Genomic DNA, 19174 nt, shown 5'->3' on the forward strand with positions numbered 1-19174 from the left:
TTTTAACTGATTTTCTTAAACTTGAAATAAAAGTTAAATAAAGGTGTTTAGTCTCAGCGTCTGAGCCAGTTGAACCAAGGATCTTCCAGCCCTGGCATATTGTGCAGTTAGTCACTGCTGATAAAATACAATTCAACTTAGATTCTCATTTGCAGACACACTCATGTACAGGAATAAGAGTCTGCTTTGGTTTTCTCTGCTGTCTGTAGGACTTATTACTACAATTTGGTATTTTCAATCGTAGCTGTGAAGAGTGAACTTGGCTGTATCACACACTTACACAAGGAGCAAGAGCTGCAGTTATTACATTAATGTGGAAACAATTTGTTGACCATGAAGTGCAACTCACATTTCCTTTTTTCACTTGTCAGTTAGGTGAAGGTGACAAACGAGAACATACTTGAACTCTTCACATCATGAAAATACGTCAGTGTCTGCAGATTTGAAGGGGTGATCTAATGACAGACTCTGGTCAGGGAGCCAGCATGTTGGAGAACAGGGTTGGGGAGGGGAGGAGTGGCATTTAATAGACTAGGCTGTGACAACGGGGAGGCTGAGTGTGAAGGCAGGCAGGCCACCGTCACCCTGGGGAGTTTTAAAAGCCCTGCGCTGAGACAACCACTGGCTCCTCTCAACTGGACTGTTTGTCATGTACAGCTGGGAGTGTGGAGCCACAGGAGCCTCTTGCTCAGATCTGGTCCTGGACGGCTCAGATGCATGTTTACTGTTGCTCTCAGGTTTCCTCAACTATGTGCATGTTCACATATACACAAAAATACTTGCATTCCTCGACTTGTGAGGTCTATACATGTTACCAACTCCTAGAGAGAGCAGAGTTGTGTTGTCTGATAGAAAACTTCCCTCATACATACTCACTCCTCATATAGCTCATGTGATGTTATTCTTTCATGCGTGTGATGTTTTGGAAAAGTTATACCCATTTTTGTTATCAGGATATTAAGTATCTGCTGGAATTTAGTTTTGGTAGTGAGCGTGGACCACAGAAACAAGACCGACTTGCTAAATACAAACTTTAACATACTAACATGCTCACAATGACGATGTTAATCAGCACATTTTTAGCAGATATGTTTGCAGTGTTGACCATATTAGCATGCTAACACCTGCTGATCATCCTTGAACACAAAGTACATTTGAGGCTGATGGAATTGTGATCAACATTAGATTGAAAGTCAGGGGGGCACTGAAGTTATTAGAATTCATCCTGAGGGGATATGAATGTCTTTACCACATTTCATGGGGATGATGATCCAATAGCTTTGGAGACTTTTCAATCTTAAACACAAATGACATCTCAACTCATGGTGGCTCATGGAAAAGTCAGAGGATTACCAAAGTCCTTAGAATTCCTCTACTGGGCACCATAGATATCCTGTATGTACCAAATATCATTGAAAAATCTGTCTAATGAAACATACCCTGTTGTCTGACCTTTTGCGAGTCTGTTGCCAGGTGTTGAGGAATCCTTATAAATAGTAATGTGTTTTCAAACTTTTCACACCGACAATATCATTGGACAATAACGGGCTTTTGTATATTTCTTATCATTTCATGTTGACAGTAGAAACCATGGGCCCTGAGGAAAGTAGGAAAACAATGTTAATATCAATAGTAACATTTCTCCTAAGCTGAATGCAGCACAAATCAGGGGAAATATGTTGTGGTAAAACAATAGCTCACGCTGCATATTGTAAGTTTCATGACTTGAGAACTCACTTTTGTGACACTTGTCACTCACCTCATCAGCTGTCAAGTAACTGTCATCTGTAAACAATCAGGTGTTGAAGAAAGAAATGACAATCACAGACAAAAGCCTGAACACATCACTGTGCTGATACATGTATGCGTCCTTGTTTTTCAACAGGCTTTTCGCTAATTAAACTTGTGAGACCTCTCTGCCACCATTATGGCATACTCATTGTTGCTCCTGAAGCACAGCTTCAGTGTGTGAAAGAATAGTCCTCCTGTATGAATGATGTGTGAATGAGGATGTAATGTAAAAGCGCTTTCTGTAGTCAAAATGACTAGAAAAGCAATGTACAAATACAGACCATTATAAGCATTATTGGGCGTTTATATATATACATATATGTAAATACAGGGTCACACACAGATTCAGGCTGTTAAAGTGTGATTTAGCTTATTTTTTGCTGTTTTAAATGTAAAAAAGTTGCATATCTTTTTGGCCACCAGTTACAAATTACTTCCTGTTTAACTATGACCTGCCGTAACATAGCAACAAAGGATTATTAACATTTCGGGAGTGCTGGCTAGACTGTTGGCTTGTTAACAACTTGTCTTACTAACCTGTTGTTGTTGTTGTTGCCCTGTTGGACACATTAAAGCAATGTTGAAATTCTTCCAGATCCAAGTAATTACATACGTTACGTACATACTAAGTTATCCTAAACGATAGAAATGATTGCCAAAACTGTAAATATAAGTAGTTTTGTGTATAAAGCCTGTTGGCATCAACAGAAGTGCCAGAACTTTTGATGAGATATATTTTCAAAGTGTAAAGATGTTACTTTGTGTTTCACCATGTGTGATTAACCAGCTTAATATGTCACACATAAGTGCACATGGAGGAGCCAGACACACATCGCCTGTGAAAAGAGTTCACACAAGCTCATGATTTCTTTCCATTTTACTTTATTCCTTCAGATGTTGGGAGAGCAGTTCATGCCCCGGCACACATCACAGAGAAAGTGGTGCAGCTGTTCAGGAGTAAAAGCGAGTTTACCTTCTTGGCCTCCATCCAGCAGAAGTCCTCCACGTCAGGAGTCATATTCTCCATCCACGAGTCAGAACACAGGTAATCCATCTGTAATCCTCTTCATTTTGGCCTGCAGCTCCTTTTCTGCATGAATTTGCTTCCATGGTTTACTGAGCGCTCTCGTTTTAAATTAAATCCTCATCTCACTCATAGCTGTTTGCAGATGGCTGTTGATGAGGTGTAGTAAAGCAAAGATCAGTGTAAGATTACTCCACCACCAGTGCAAATCAGTGGGTGATGGGAGGGAAAGTCGACGGGTGGAATAATGCAGCGTTTCTTCCTGTATGCCCGGGGCAGAAAGATAACCTTCCATGTGTTGTGTCTGTAAGACGAGTGTAAAATATTAGGCAATACCAGACAAGCTGATAATATTACAGTTTATCGTAGAATGCTGCATAAACAGACATACAGCCTCTCTGATTGCTGCTCTGATAACTAAAACATATGGCTTTCCAACTGAATTGCGATGAACTACCAGAGTGCAGGAAAAGGTATATATTTTTTTTCCTCGTAGCAATAATTTGAGTGTCTGTAATCTCTTCTTTTGTGGAGTCTTATTGAATTTGCTGCACGAGATTGAATTTTGCAACCGAATGTGATGGTTGTAGGACATCGGCAAGTGGCAGCAGCGAGCTCACCCCTGGCCCCCTGAGAGACTATACAACTGTGAATTGTTTTTAAAGGGCAGGCAACATTGATTTTCCTCCACTCCTCTGACGGTAAAAGCCTTCAGTTCTGTAAAACATGCAGTCAAAGTGAGCATTTGAGGGAGTGTGTAAATGTGTTTGCTGGGGGTTGAGACAAAGGCAAAATCATACACAACGGGAGAGTGGAGTAGAGGGCCTCTCAACTGAAGGAGAAAGGTGTATAAGAGAAACTAGTTGTGGTGACTAAGCAACAAGTTCACCTTCACTGAAAAACCGCTGTGGATTTCAAAAAGCTACATTAAAATTGAAGCTATAGTATTTCAAAACAGTGCTTGAAGCTACTTCAAGAAAATAGTAATTCTAAAACATTTGCTCAAACAGTCAAAAACTATGACCTTTTATTATACTAGTGTTTTATGGTAAACCTTTAATAACAACATATAAGATAAGATAAGCATACAGAAAGTATGAGAATAAATAATACTATACTAATAAAATAAGAATTGTATCAGAGCACTGGAGACAAAATTACAAGTGAAGTGACAGTTTCTATGTAAACATTTAACACCAGACCAATATATTGGTAATCGTTTCTCTGTATTATTGTGTGGATGAAATAGAGGTATAATATAGAATATAGCACAAAGTCAATGTTGATGTAACGTTAACAGAATACATGATCGTATAGTATGGGACATGTTATAGGGTAAAATGTAGTACTATAGTATAACACAATATATAGTATAGCACAGTATAACAAGTACATCAGCAGATATGAGGAAGAATAGCAATCAGTCCAAAAAAAGAGAAAATGGAGAGGAGTGAGCATGGCATGAGTGTCTCAGTTTATCAAACACTGTGGAGAAATGTGGTTTTTAAGTCTGTGATCTTTACTGCTGTTGTACAGTCTGATGGCTGCAGCCATAAATGAGCACCTGAAGCACTCCGTTTTGCACCCGGGTAAGATGATCCAGCGGCTGAATGAGCTGCCCATCTGCCACAGCTCGGTGTAGAGCAGATGAGAGGGGTTTTCTAGGATGTCTTTGTTCATATCCGTCATCCTCCTGTCTACCATTGACTCCCCTCTGTCCAGTTCCAGCGTGAACTCAGAACTGGCCTTCTCTTGTTGAGCTTGTTCTTGTTAACACTGGTTTTTGTTGTAAGTTTTTTGCTGACTTCTTCTCCCTACTTCCTCTCTCTGGATGATAATAGGTCAGACAGCCTCCTCTTCCTCTGGCAATCCACCATCAGCTCTTTGATTTTGCTGATATTGAGGTGATTGTTGTGGCAAAATTTGACAAAACTCTGTTAAACTCTAAACTCCTAACCTCTTATTGTCCTTGCTGATGCATGCGACAGTGGTAGAGTTGTCTGAAAACTTCTGAAGGTCCCAGGAACCAGAGTTGAACTAGAAGTCTGTGTCTCTGACGTTGTCATCAGTAACACTGGCACACATCGAGGAAGTTCACTCTCTATGCCAGCCATCCATCAGTCGTTGACATGGTGTGAGAGATGTGATGTAGGGGTTATTCTGCATCATAAATTCTAAACTTTTTGATACATGTAATCATATTTTGCTGATGATGCTCGATTTTACCTCAGTGAGGTTTTAAATACAGGACTGCTTCTTAAGATGACATACATTTTCTTTGTTGTATTGCTATTGTTGCCTAAGTGAAGAATCTGAGTACTACTTTCTCCAGTGGTCTGTATGTACATGACTGTAAACAATTTTTTCTTCAAAGGTGTTGGCCCCTGCTGTGCTGGCAGGGTGACCTTGTGAGTTGCCTTTTAATCCCCTTTCTCTCTCTCTGTCAGTATCTCTCTCACAATACCTGCAGGCATAATTGCCACACAGCGGGCTGGCCAAACAACAGTGAGGCTACATGGAGCCAGGTGACTGTACTGTCCTCCTCCTTCAGGCACAATGACATGCACCATGCAGCATGCATACTTGGGAGGAATGCTCCGACTAAGCAAATTTTGCTTTAAAGGCACAAGCACACCCAGTTGTCAGATACACTGATTCCTAAACCAATTTATGCCATTTACATTATTCCTTTATGAAAGTATTTTGATCCAATTCCTCTGTCAGCAACATGGAAACCTCTGCCAGTGCCTTCCAAAATTATTACAAAAATGATTCAAGACTCTTTTCTGATCAGCCACTGCTACGGTCATAGTTGGATTTAGGCACGAAAACTACTTGACTAAGTTTAGCGAACAATTGTAAAAAAAAAAAAAAAAAAAGGAATAATTTGCATTTGTCATGCAGGTCAGTGTGAGTTTCATTTTGGCCCATCTGTCCACCATAACCATCTGCCCGAGAGGATTTGTAGAGCTATAGCAACGTCTGTGCAGAGTGGGATCTGCAGATTATACAGAGGATCGTGATACCTTTTTTTTTTTAAAAGAAACATTGCTGTTGAGGGAGGTGACAGATTCTAGATACAAAAAGTCAACTCATAAAACTAAAACTATCTGCATGGCCAGACACAATAGGAGTAAAAGGAGAGAATATGCTCTCTCTTGCTGAAGTGTAACTTATGTATAAATAACAGATGTAAAGATTGCATATTTTGTCATTTATTTCTTGATTAAACAGAACAAACCTACTCAGTTATTTGATTTTCAAGACTTTTCATTTTCCTTCAAATATTGTGTATTGTTGAGTATCATAAAGAAGATATTGGAATGCAAATCTGGCCCAGCCAAGCTGCAGCACGCTGAAGTTATTTTGAGTTGTATGAGTCAGACCTTCACACTGCGAGTGTAATTAAATTTGGTGAGATGGACAGAGCCTTGACTGGCTCCGTGCAGACCTGTGCCCCATTGTGACTGAGGATTTGTTCTCAACCTCTGAATCCTCTCTGAAGGCCCTATTAGAGTCCTCGGCTGAAGCCCATTCTTTCCCATTATAACACAGGCCTCCTATTCAGCCAGCTTACAGAAAGGTAGCTGTACTATTCGGCCAAATCCAATCCTACATTCCTTCTCTGTCCCTTCTTTACTTCTTCATCTTTCTCTCAGCACAATCAAACCATCCTCTCTTCCCTCCCATCTCCTCTACCAGCTCTGCTCTCCCAATATGATAATATCCTTCTCTCCTCCCTCCTCTCACCTGCCGCTCTCCTCATCCTCAAAGTGAAAACGCTTTTTGAATGTAAGCATTTCTCAGTACCTGCTGCAAAAGCAGAAGAAACTTTTTTTCCTTCTTCTTGTGCCCAGCACTGGTGAATGGGAGAGAAGGTTTATTGCTGCTCCACTAGGCTGAATAGAACAAAAGGAGCCTATTTCTGCCTAGCCAGCAGTTTTCTGGCTCCCAGTAACACTCTCATTGTCAGCAAGTGGCAGCAGGTCTGTGATGAACTAACTCAAAGCCTGGTCCCTCCACTGCGCTTCCCACCTGAGCACTTAAACACCAAAGATGCTCAGCAAGCTCTCCCAGCTGCTCTCTTCATCTGCCTGCCCTTTGTCACTCTACAGGTCTGTCTCTCTCCATGCCTCAGTTCATGGGCGCTTACAGGTTGTTCTCTTTTAAGGAAACACGCTGAGCCGAAGTCGACAGGTTGTGGGAGTTAAAAACACACAGAGATGGAGGAGGTTGCTTGTTAAATTCAAGTTTGTGGTAAAAGTTTGGGAATGTTAGTGAATAAGCAGAGTTATGGTGGATGCAGTAAAGTTTTGTTCCAGTGCAGATTTTTTCTTGTGTGCATTTAACAGCTGGTTGAACTAGAGCAGAGTAAGTTGAGCAGTCAGAACTGACCTTTATCAAATAATTTTAAATTCTCAGCTCACAGTCATATCTAGCATGGCTTGGATTGTACATCGTTTCTCCATTACTTGAAACATATGTCTCCAAAAGAGTCTTGTTCAGCTATCAGGAGGAACATTTCAGTCACTAAGGCATCCATAAAATTTGTCATCAAAAGAAAAATACAAGAACATCTGCAGGGAAAATTAAAGTTGGTGTAGGATTTCTTCCTCACTCGCTTGCTTACACTCGATGGCTCGAAGCCATACTCTAAATCTTTGATTTAATCTACAGTGCTGTAGGTTGTACTGATTTCAATAGAAACCATCACATTTCCACTGAATCAAATTGACAACATGACTTATTTACACACACCTGAGTGATTTTTATCTACCCAATAAGATGTTAAAGATTATCTCTCTGGTGAGTTCAGTTCAGCATTCTTCCATAATCATTTACGGAAGTTTAACACAGTTAGGAATTCCTGAATCTCTACAATCCTTGCATGTAAAATGTTACCATAATTTACAGGGCTCCTTTTTGTGGTTTTGGATTCACAAGTTCGTGTTCAAAGAAATCCTGTTAATCTGATAAATTAAAATACAGCATCTGATTCAAACATACACAGTCTGATAGCTTTGAAGAACAGGTGGGGAGACATATCTGTAAGACTTAGTATGATGATTATTTGCCAAAATTACAACTTGCAATGTGGTTTGTTTATCATTGCTTCGCAGATGATCTGAAAATTCTTAAAATTAAAAAAAGGGAACTGTTTGGTGCTGTGACGGGCTGCCACAGTGAATTGCTGCTCTCTCTGTCTGTGTATATTTATTTTATGCTTAAAGTAGATCTGCAGAATTTTTCAAAAAAACAGACAGAAAACCTGCTGGCATTGATTCTGAACTCCTGATCTCCCCTGTGGACTCGGGGTGAGGGATGAGCTGGGCCGTCTGACCTCAGACAGATACCAGTTTCCACACTGCTCTCCCTGGACTTCTTCAGCAGTATTTGCTCTTAGAAAATGATGTACTACAGTACAAATCCTGACTAACAATGATTCCTTCTGCTCCTCAGTCTTCTTCTGGATCTTTGTGACTGAACATAAAATGCAGAATTTTGTGCTTCTTACTCAGAATTACAGGCTCCTTTTCAGAAGGTTGTGCTTTACTGAGCTTTTCCTTTAATCATTTTGGCTGGTGTGTGCATCTCATCTTGGGAAAGGTGGATATAATTGCATGCCTGTTAATAGGACAGATATTGCAGTACCAACTCTGCAGACTGGCTCCTTAGCTGCTAGATGTTGCACTGGCTAGTTAACTGGCTAGTTGCTAGCTTTCTGTCTGTTGTTTGTTGTTATAGGCACGTAGCTTGATTGCGAAAAACTGCTTTTTTGACATGAGGAATGGTGTTGATGAGAGTGGTGAGATTGAGCCATGGAGTACATGTGCAGTAAAACGATAGCCATGCACTAAAAAGGCTAAAAAGCTCCAGAGAGCTTTCAAATGACATGTACTCTTTTTTTTGTATGAATTATATTAATAAGTGGAGCTTCAGGAAGGGAACTAAATGTCAATAAGTCAGCTGTACCACATTTGGAGAAAGACACTCGTTGGTAGATTTTGCTTTACAGGCCAATGTGGGTCATTCACACATGCAGGTTGCAAACACAAGGTGACGGCACCTAGACTGGTTGTCAGAGTGAAAGCTTTTACTCACTCAAGATAGTTTTGACATCAACATTTGGTCTGTTATTTGCTGCTTTCAAATTCTATGAGGATCCCTGTGAAAACGCAACACATCACCGGACAGCGCAGCCCTACATCCTCTGAAGAAGCCTATAGGGAAGCAGCCTGGAGGGGCATCAACCCCACAGGAAAAAGAATTACTCGCACAGTTCTGCTTGCTCACCAGCGACAAAAAGACGATCTTAGAGCCTCACACTGCGACACGCTTCCCAGAAACCTCCACCCTGGTTGTTGTTAGTTTGAATGACAGGATCCCCCTGACACAGCCAGACCTCCTCCACCTGTCCAACACTCTCTGGACCCCAGAGACTTTCACCAGCCTCCTCCTCCTCCTCCTTGTCTTCCTCCTCCTCATGAATGAGGATGCACAAAAAAAACTTTCTGGCAGAAAAACACCAGAAAGCCCAAAATGTCTTTCTACATTGGGAAGGCTGTTATATCTATATAGTGGTGGTGCTGGTAGGAAAATGGTAGTTTGTAATAGCCAGCTTACTGACGTTACACAATCAGGAACAGGGTTATACATGCATGTCCAGCTTTTCCAGAGCTGCGCCTTGTGTAGATGTTTTACTCCTCTGCCCCTTGTAAAACCAATGATGCCACCTTGTCTCCATCAACTGTAAAACTAATGGATTCACTGCCCTGATGGAACTCATTACTAAGAACCCAAGGTGGTCACACTCAACACCCTCCAAACAGTGAAAATGAGAATTATTAACTTGTGAGAGTTGCACCTATCGGCCATCACCCTCCGCTGCGATGAGACCATCTGCTGAATCCAGAAACTCCCATCAAGGATGGTCTTCATGTGGCCAACTGAAGCGCTATGCTTCACAACCAATCCCAGTCATATTTTTCAGGTCAGTAACCGAAGGCATTGGTGCGTTTTTCCATCGTAGTATCTGGTTTACCTCTTTCTCCTCCCATTCAATGGACAGGCTCCAGAGTGTTGACCTCCCCATTGAGCCGATAATTGCCTGTCAGCTGCCCTCCATAAAATAGCTGCATGACACCGGGGGTGAGGAAAAATAAATGACAGGGTGATATACAGCCCACCCTGCACTCTTGGGCAGCCATTCATTTCCAAAACTTTTTCTCTTACAGATGATGCCAGTGCATTTTGATTAAGACCACTTGTCACCTCAACAGCTTCTTCCCAGAGCTGTCAACGCACTCCTGAGACCCTTCCACAGCCCACAATCTCCATCTCAGGAGACACAGCCCACTGCAGCCCTGCCACTGTGGCTGTTTATTTATTACTCAGCAGTCTGAAACACTTTGTCGTCTGGTCTCAGCACATTCATAGCAGTGGGAAGGAAATGGGGAGAAACATTAGAATTAGCGCCATGCTTTCTTCACAATGTCACACATTAGGGTTATGTCATTACTTGTGATATGTCGCTCTGAATATTTCATATTATATTCCTTTAAGTTCATCTTAAAGGAGTAAGTAGAGTAATTGAAAATATGCTTGTTACCATTCTGGCTGAGAGAAGAGTGATGAGAGGAGTGAAACCACTCTCCTATATGTCCATTACATATGAAGCAAGGTGATGGTCGGCCTCGCTAAGCACAGACTAGAAAACACTAAAACAGAGTAAGTCGAACTGTAAAAATGACAATTCGCTAAAAAGTATTTTTTGGCTGCAACCAGTAACTATATGGAGTCTTTGCTGGTTGCCTTACAATTACTCTGAAACAAACAATAGTCTGGCACATAACCCGCTAAAAACAGCGAATTGTTGGGGCTTTTTTTTGCATGGATTTAAGAAAGATTAATTGTTGAGCATTACTGAGATTAAGATTTCTGCCTCCACCCATTTACAATTGAAGGGAAAAACATTTATTTGTGTTGCTCACAGTAAAGAAAATTTACACTAGAAAACCACATCACTTTCCAGCGATAATGTTCCCATTCCCCTGGATAATCAAACCCCGCTGTGAAGAAATAGTTTCTGGGAAAACTGTTGAGTGTTGTGAGATCATCACACGGTCATGGTTGCATTCGAGGGTTCCCATAACGCAACATTGGTACAAACATGTTGTGCTTCCACCACAGGTCCTACAGGGATCTGATCAGGTTTTACAATAACTTACATAAGATACTGAATTCAAATGATTTGTTTAAGATAAGATGATCATGTTTAATTCGTAGCTCAAGTGCCTCTTTGTGAAGCTGTTAGTCTGCTTTTTTTTTTAGTGATTGTGTAAATCCATAAAAACTGTAAAGGTAACAAGGCCAATATGCTACTGACAGTATCCATCTAGTCACAGTGCATGCTTTACTGCCTAAAGGCACATGATAAATTCATGCTGAATCTATATTTTTAGAGGGGTGCACATAATGTCTACCCACTGCTATATATGTTTGTACTGCACATGATGGAGGGTTATGTGAAGCCATGTTTTGTATCAGTGGGCTTTAAGATTCCAAAAATTCCAACACTTATGTCGTGTTCACTCGATGAGCGACAAACCAAGAAAACCAACCGACCAAAGACATCCTGATAATTGTCTCTGTCAAAGCACTTCCCCACTAGATCATTTGGTTAAATGATTGTCCTTTTTGGTCATTAGGAGCCACCGTACTGTGCATGTATAACCATGGGTAACGGCAGCGAACCTCAGGTTCAGTCCGTCTTGTTCATAATTATGTAAGAGGACATGTTTAATGTCCGCTACGTTCACATGGTGTTTGTTCTTGATAAACCAGCAGTTATTTCAACATACTGTAGTGTGATCATTAACTCACACAGAAAGGAACTAATTTTAATCTGATGACAGTCCTGCATCTTATTTTTTTGACCACCTGCTCCCCTGAGATTTCCATCAGGTCCCACTCCCAACGCAGCCTTCTAAGCTCAACTTTATTTGTAGTGCGTCACGGCCGTCAGTTTGTAGCTTCATGTCACAGCTTCCATTGAAAATAACTTGTTTGGCAACACTTTGTCAATCTTAGTGTGATCACATCATTAGAGTAGAAAACATTCGGAATACATTGATTGTCATTCTGCTGTCACATCAGCTTGAGCTTCTTATTAGACACTAGTATAGAAACTATCCTATGTGGACATCTCCTTTAACACTGATAAATCACATCTATAGATGAAGTGTACAATAAATTAATGGGTCACAGTGGCGTCAATGTTGATTTCCAGTTGTGTTGAGGAACTCTTTACATTTCCTTTTACTGAATTAGATTAGATTTTATTCATTTGATCTATCTTTTTGTCCAAAGTGAATGTGTGTGTGTGTGTATTCTACGGAGCCCCTAAAGGAACATGGGACATTTTTAATGTGCGCACCAGAAAGTACTTCCTGTGGCACATAATACTCCTCATTAGTCATAACGTCTCTGACACTGATGTCGATCTGTAAGAAGCAGGGCAGATGTCAGAATTTTTTTTTCATTTCAACATTTAATGTTATCTACAAAGCATGCAATGAATTAGCGGCGGCATCATTTACCTTATCGTCTAGTTCTATATTTCGTATATTTCCACTTCTGCTGCCATTCTTTCAGCTGAGCCAAGGCTAATGGTGTGCATGGAAGTACTTTCTGGTGAGCACGAAATAGTTTCTGAATATGCCTGAAAAGCTTCAGTTTCCTTTTCCTAGACAACAGTGGTGTGGTTAACTAGAAATGAGAAGGAAATCCAAAGCTGTGCCCCAGTTCAGGGGCTTTGTCCTCTGAGGTCCACATTTCTAGAGTGGATGCATCATAATTGGCCAACAAAGCTTTTTGCTTTTGAAAGGATGTTCCCACTGAGGCTCAGAATTGCAGCCTTTTTAGCCCATATTTGGAGGACACAGACAGTGTGTCCTTTGCAGCCCTCCACATCCCATTATCCATTGTGTATTAACCATTGTTTAAAGGAGTGTGACTTATGAATGGAATGTACCTAAATAAAAAACAAAATTAGGCTGCTTGGTTTAGAGCAAACAAAACTGTTCTCACTGTACACGTGTTTCTGGGAATATTTCTTTTTTATTTAACTAGCAACTTTTTGGTTAAATCTGTTTGTTTCAGTACTTTGTTGTTGCCTTGAGCTCATTAATGCTCATCTTCTTTTCAAGTGTATTTTGTTTTGAGAATCATGGCGTGTACAGAAGAGCAGTTTTGCTACCACGTCACATTTAAAGATGTTCTAACCATAAAACCGTCTCCATCTACCACAGCTATCCAATATGTTCTGTTTTCTTTGATATGCAAACATACATTCATCAGATCCACACAGCTGACATTCATTAAAAAAACAAATAATGGAAAGGATCAGCAATGAAAAGAAAGCTTTTAAAATTCAAGGATTCAATGATCTTTATTATCATACCAGCACACATTTCCATGTGAGAAGGCCAAAACTAAGTACTTGGGTATAAGCCAAAGAGAATAAATAAACTATAAACAAGAGCATTAGAAAAGAGCACTATAGAAAAAAAACAAAAGCACCATAACAACACTATAAAAACAAGCATGTGTGTTAAATAAGCATGTGTGCAAAATGCAGTTGGCCAGGTTATAAAGCGAAATGTGCAGTGAGGTTGGTGTGTAGAAGTGTAAAGTGTCTGTAGGAGCTACTGAGCACCACCAGAGTTAAACAGTTCAACAGACCTGCTCCGGATTCTCCGCAGCCTCCTGCTTGAGGGGAGAGGGTCCGAGAGTGAGAGTGTAGGGTGGGTGGAGTCCTTCATGATGCAGAAGATCCTCTTACTGCATCTGCTGGTGTAAATGTCTGCAGTGGTGGGTAGGCTGCTCCCCACAATCCTCTGTGCAGCCTTCACCACGCTCTGCAGCAGAGCAGTGTCCGCACCACGCGGTGCTGCAGGAGCAGAGGATGCTCTTCACCACACTGTAGAAGCAGGTCAGGGCTGAGCTCCCAAGTGCAGTGCGCCTCAGTGCGCTGGTGGGCCTTCCTGACCAGGCAGGAAGTGTTGCAGCTCCAGCTGAGGTCCTCAGTGAGGCGTACTCCCGGGTACCTGAAGCTGGAGACCACTTCCACAGCTGCCGCTTCAATGTGAAGGGGGGGAGGTGTGTCTGCCCTTCCTGAAATCTATGATCATCTCCTTGGTCTTTTTCATGTTGGTGCAGAGGTTGTTTTCTCTGCATCAACCCTCCAGGTGCTCCGCCTCCTCTCTGTATTCGGACTCATCGTTGCTGGTGATGCGTCCCACCACTGCTTTGCTGTGTTGTCCGCGAACTTCACTATATGACAGCTCGGGTGTTTTGCAGAGCAGTCATGTGTCAGCTGGATGAACAGGAGGGGGCTCAGCGCACAGTCCTGGGGGGAGCCAGTGCTGAGGGTGATGGGGGAGGAGGGGATGTTGTGGTTTCTGACGGTCTATGGCCTGTTGGTTATGAAGTCCAGGACCCAGTTTCCAAGGAAGGAGCTAATGATGATACCGCCTATTGTTTATATTACCACAACAGATATGTCATTTTTAGGCCACACAATTCCTCACAAATGGACTGCCTGTCAGTAGAGTATCCCCCGTCATTAAATATGCTGTTATGTGAGGATACAATAGCTAGCACTAAATGCTTCATAAAATAAACGCTGGCCGTGAAGTGGAGTTAATGCCTTTGATGATTATTTCATGAGTCAAATCAGGATAGTGGTGTTCCTGCTCGTTCAGTGATTCCAGGCCTCTCGAAGCCCGGAGGAGGCAGTGAAGGAGGCAAAGCTGGAGAGCTCTCATGCTCATTTTACTCCTCGTCCGATGCAAATGATTCTTCTCCAGCTGAAAAGTATCGGCGGCTCTTGTCTCCTGCAGCATGATAGAGACAAGCTGTCGGGCCGGTGCCCAGCGCAGCCACAGAGTGATATATTCATTTAATTTCAGAGTGATGACATGCTGTACAGAGACTGGCCAGCCATACCCGTACTGGCTCTGCCTCTCTCCATGTCTCTCTCTTTCATACACACACGCGTAAGTAAGTACGGAGCCACAGCTCAATGCGTGCAAATGCAATTTAATGTTGTAGAAAAACACTTCCCTGTGATGCATGTTAATTTACTGTGTGATAATTGTTTTAGTATTAACATGGCCTGCTGTGTGGGGGGCTGATGGGCCGTCATTAGCTCTGTGGAAAGGTTTGAACTCTGTAAGCTGAACCCCACAAGACTGCAAGTACTGATCAACGCATTCAACATTCCCTTTGTCTTTTCTTTGTCTCTTCTCGGTTACAGCTATTAATTTATTCATCTTCATTCTTGTTATGTAGGAAAAATAATAAATAAGAATAAGATATTCACTGGTAAAATATCTGTGTGTCCATTAGATGTGGACTTTCTCATATTTGAGAGTTAACATTTTACAGTATCTTATATGATGGCAAGATTTCACATGTGAAGTGGTGATCAGCATTTAATAAACCTGCTAAATGTGTTTCACATGTGAAAAAGCAACATGCAATGTGTTTGTAAGGGGAATATATGGTAGATGGGTAGTGCCTATAGATAATAACATTTCAGGAACAACATTGTAGTCGCAAAGGTACAATACAGTAATTGCTTAAATCCAAACACAGAACAACATTTCTGAAAGGGAAGTGTGACGGAGCAAGAAACACAAGATCAGACAAGATTTAAACAAACCTCCACATTAGCTGGAGAAACAAAGGTCAAGAGTAGTATCCTTGTGCAGGGAGGGATAATTAACAACACTTCAGTTTTACCTCTAAATGAAGGGTTTAGATAATCTGGCTAAACTAAACTGTTCGTTGCCCCATTGGACTTCTTTGTGGCAACGCTGCGGCATTCTCAGATCTCAGTAGTTACTTTGGTGAATATGATGTTGTCATAACCGATAGTAACCTCCTACTGTAGTGCTAACATCATCGCACCATGTCTTTGAGCTGCAGGTAAAGGACATCGATTTGAATATGTACCTGTTCAGTGTGAAAATGATGCTTTGGTTTTTCAGCCTATATTGTGTTTAGTTTGTGTTGAGTTCTTATGAGTTCTTCTCAGTTTTATCTATTTTCCAAACAGGAAGATAGATAAATCTGCTGCCCCACAGCCTTGATTGATATTCTCTGGAGTGGGTCCACTCTCCCATTCCATAAATATGCATGAGAGCTGTTGAGCTTTGGTATTGAATGGGCTTGATCCCTGTGTGTGTACAAGTGTGAGTCTGTGTGTTTTTTCGCCTGAATATATTGGGGCGGGCTCTGTTCTGGTGAGGTTTGGGTTATTGAAGTGCTGCATCACATACAGTATATTTTGTGTGTGCGAATGTGAGGCGCGCTGAGGGGCTGGGGGTTCCAGCGTTGGGGTCATTTGTAGCCGCAGGGAAGCTGAAATGTCATGACTGGATGCCTGCGGCTCTCGTGCTGCAGCTGTATGTGGATGGCTGGCTCTTCATTTAGCGTGGCTGATGAGGGTGGAGAGTAGAGTGCATGTGGTGCTGAGACGAGCTGCAGGTCGAATGCTTCAGTCACACCAAAAAGAGGGAATTGCTGGTGAAACTAAGACAGAAATGTTTATTTTTTCTGTTGGGTTAGACAACTTCAGGCAAAGCTCACAGTTCACTTCAGTAGCTATTTGGAAAAGCTTTGACGTTGTGTCCTTAATGTGTGCACACATTATTATTGTTGTCACCCTGGTTGGGGAATTACATTGTGTGTTTTCAGGGGTTGCGATGATAGTGGCCTTTTTATTAGATATGGGATCAATGCATCATTGTCCTCAGTCAATGTGGCTGTTTTTTTCTCTCAGGCCACAGTTACAGAAAGACTGCCTGAGAGATTAAATAAATATTTTTGCTCCACTTGCAGTGGAACCCCAAGATGCGGTCGGGTATTTGGGAAGGTTATTCTGTCCAAAAACATTTGGTCCAGATTTACATGGCATTTTGTATCAATATCCGCAGAGCATTTTCTTCTGATGCTCATAACGAGCTCGTTTTGTGAATCTGAATGACTTTGGTGAAGCTTGGTAAAAGTTGATGCCAAAAAGTTTCTAAATTCTAATTGTCAGATTCACAATTTATTTACTGTGAAGTGTTCCTTTAGCGCTACCCTCAGGTAAAAATGTCAACTTTGCACTAAATCTAATTTAATAACTAATCTTACTATTATAAAATTACTGCTTGTGAGTCAGTAAGACATGCAACGTTTTGCTGGTAGGTTTGCCACCACTTTCATACTGAGTGATAATGAACATTGTGCTCATGTTATAAGTGAATTGTTCAGTGTGAGTGTCTAGTAACAGCTACCACAAAAATGATCTCATTAACTAAGTCTTCAGCAGAGTTTTAGTGTTTCATATGAGGGAATAATGATTTCATTGTGACTTTTTTAAATTTGTTTTCCCATTTCAAGATCTCTGAGTCCTTGATTGCATTTTCAGATTGCTTGTTTTGTCTGACAAACAGTCCCAAACAGAAAGATATTCAACTTACAATAAAAAACAACAACAAAATCTCATATTTGAGAAGACGGAATAAGCAAATATTTGACATTTCTGCTACATAAATGTCTGAAAACATTCATTGATCATTATTAACTTAGTCTGTTCTCATTCCCAGTTAGTCAAATCGTCTAATACCACCACTTTGCCAACCTCTTTGGTGTCTGATACCAAGGCACCCTTTCTGTGCCTGTATGAAATGCTTAAGGGTAATGAGGAGTGTATGACAGCAGCAAAGATCCCAGGAGACCAGGTTTGTGTCCTATGTGAAACAAGACGTGCAATAATGTGATCAACATTATTATTTCAATCATCTTTTCCTAAACCTAACCAAGCGGTCTTGGTGCCTAAACCTAACCAAACTGCGACGGTTTCAGAACATTAACAACGTGTTGTTTATTGTTACCATAACAACGAAGGTCCAGTGTATTTGCAGCATTATTAGACATAATTAGATTATTAGTCAGGGGCCTCAGTATTTAGGCAACTTGGAATGAGAACCATTTGGAATGAAGGCATGGCTGGAACAGTTGCTCTGAGCGTCCAATATTGAGGCAGAAAGATGTCTTGCTCGTTGGTATCAGACGCTGAAGAGGTTACCTAAGTGTCGCCATTTGACGCCCTGGGAATGGCCAACTAATTGTTTCAGCACTAGTTCTCACTCTTTCTAGAATGAAGCCATATAAAGTTGTACATAAAATACAAATAATGTTTATTTTTATCTCCTGGAAAGTGATTCACCAGCTCGTACAAGGCCTGAGTGTTGTCTGTCAGCTTAGACATTTCTTTACCCTGAACAGAAACCTTGTTGAGGAAGCCGAGCATCGCTGACCTCTGACCCCCTCTCCTCTCTTGCAGTTACTTTGAGCTGGAGAGCAGCGGGGTGAGGGAGGAGATCCGCTATCACTACCGCTTCAAAGGCAAGCCGCGCTCCGAGTCCTTCCCCTACCGCCTCGCTGATGGCCAGTGGCACAAGATCGCTCTCACCATCAGCGCCTCCCACCTACTGCTGCACGTAGACTGTAACAGGTAACGCACTCACACACACACACACACACACACACACGCAAAACACCTTGATATCTCTGTCACAAGTGGCTGTGGGGTTTATTTTTACCGTGCTCCTTTGAAGTGACACATCTAATGAGCTGTCGCTGTTTATCAAGGTAAATATTTGTTCTCTACTGTCTCAGTGTGGATGACAGGCTGTTAACTGTGCCGACAATGAAACATCCAAGGACAAATTAACACACTCGCCGTACTAGAAAGACTGTATCTTTATATAGCCTAGAGGATCAGCTCACACTGTTCCATAATGAAGTGGAAAGTAACAATGATATAATCACCTCATCGATTGGGCAGTGAAGGCCCCTTTCTAAAGGAGCACTCAGTCAGAGCTGATCTATAAACATGCACTTCAGCTGTGACAATCCTTCTCGGTCCTCACGCTCCCTCCCGGTTGCTAGGAAGGCATCACTTGACCTCCTCTTAATGCAGCTGCTAGACAGACACACTGTGAACAAGCAGTGTAAATTTGAGGAGAGTTGATGCTCTGTCACCTCTCGTGGATGAAAAGTCACATGATGCACGGAAGGAATGCGTTGTTGTATTGATTCTTCCCTGACGCCTATTATTCCCATCAGGCTGGTGGTTTGACGTTTAATTATCGCAGCAGTAGCTGTAGCTGTCTGTCACAAGAGACCGTGGTGAAGATAAAAGAGAGCATCAGAGTGTTATAAGGGAGAAAAGATCAAAACGTAATTGGATAAAATTGGAATCAAAACTTTTTGCTCACTTACAGTTCTTCCGGTGTGAGC

General features: G+C 41.6%; 1 protein-coding gene across 1 annotated transcript in view; it reads left to right on the forward strand.

Annotated features, from left to right (window-relative positions):
• Nucleotides 1-19174, forward strand: part of LOC139201062 (protein kinase C-binding protein NELL1-like) — a 216079-nt gene that overhangs the window by 27530 nt on the left and 169375 nt on the right. Inside the window, exons 3-4 of the mRNA XM_070830283.1 lie at nt 2686-2836; nt 18216-18386. Coding sequence (XP_070686384.1) covers nt 2686-2836; nt 18216-18386 — 322 coding nt within the window. The remainder of the gene's footprint in view (nt 1-2685; nt 2837-18215; nt 18387-19174) is intronic.

This window comes from Pempheris klunzingeri, chromosome 1, assembly GCF_042242105.1.
Source record: "Pempheris klunzingeri isolate RE-2024b chromosome 1, fPemKlu1.hap1, whole genome shotgun sequence".
NCBI classification, from domain to species: domain Eukaryota; kingdom Metazoa; phylum Chordata; class Actinopteri; order Acropomatiformes; family Pempheridae; genus Pempheris; species Pempheris klunzingeri.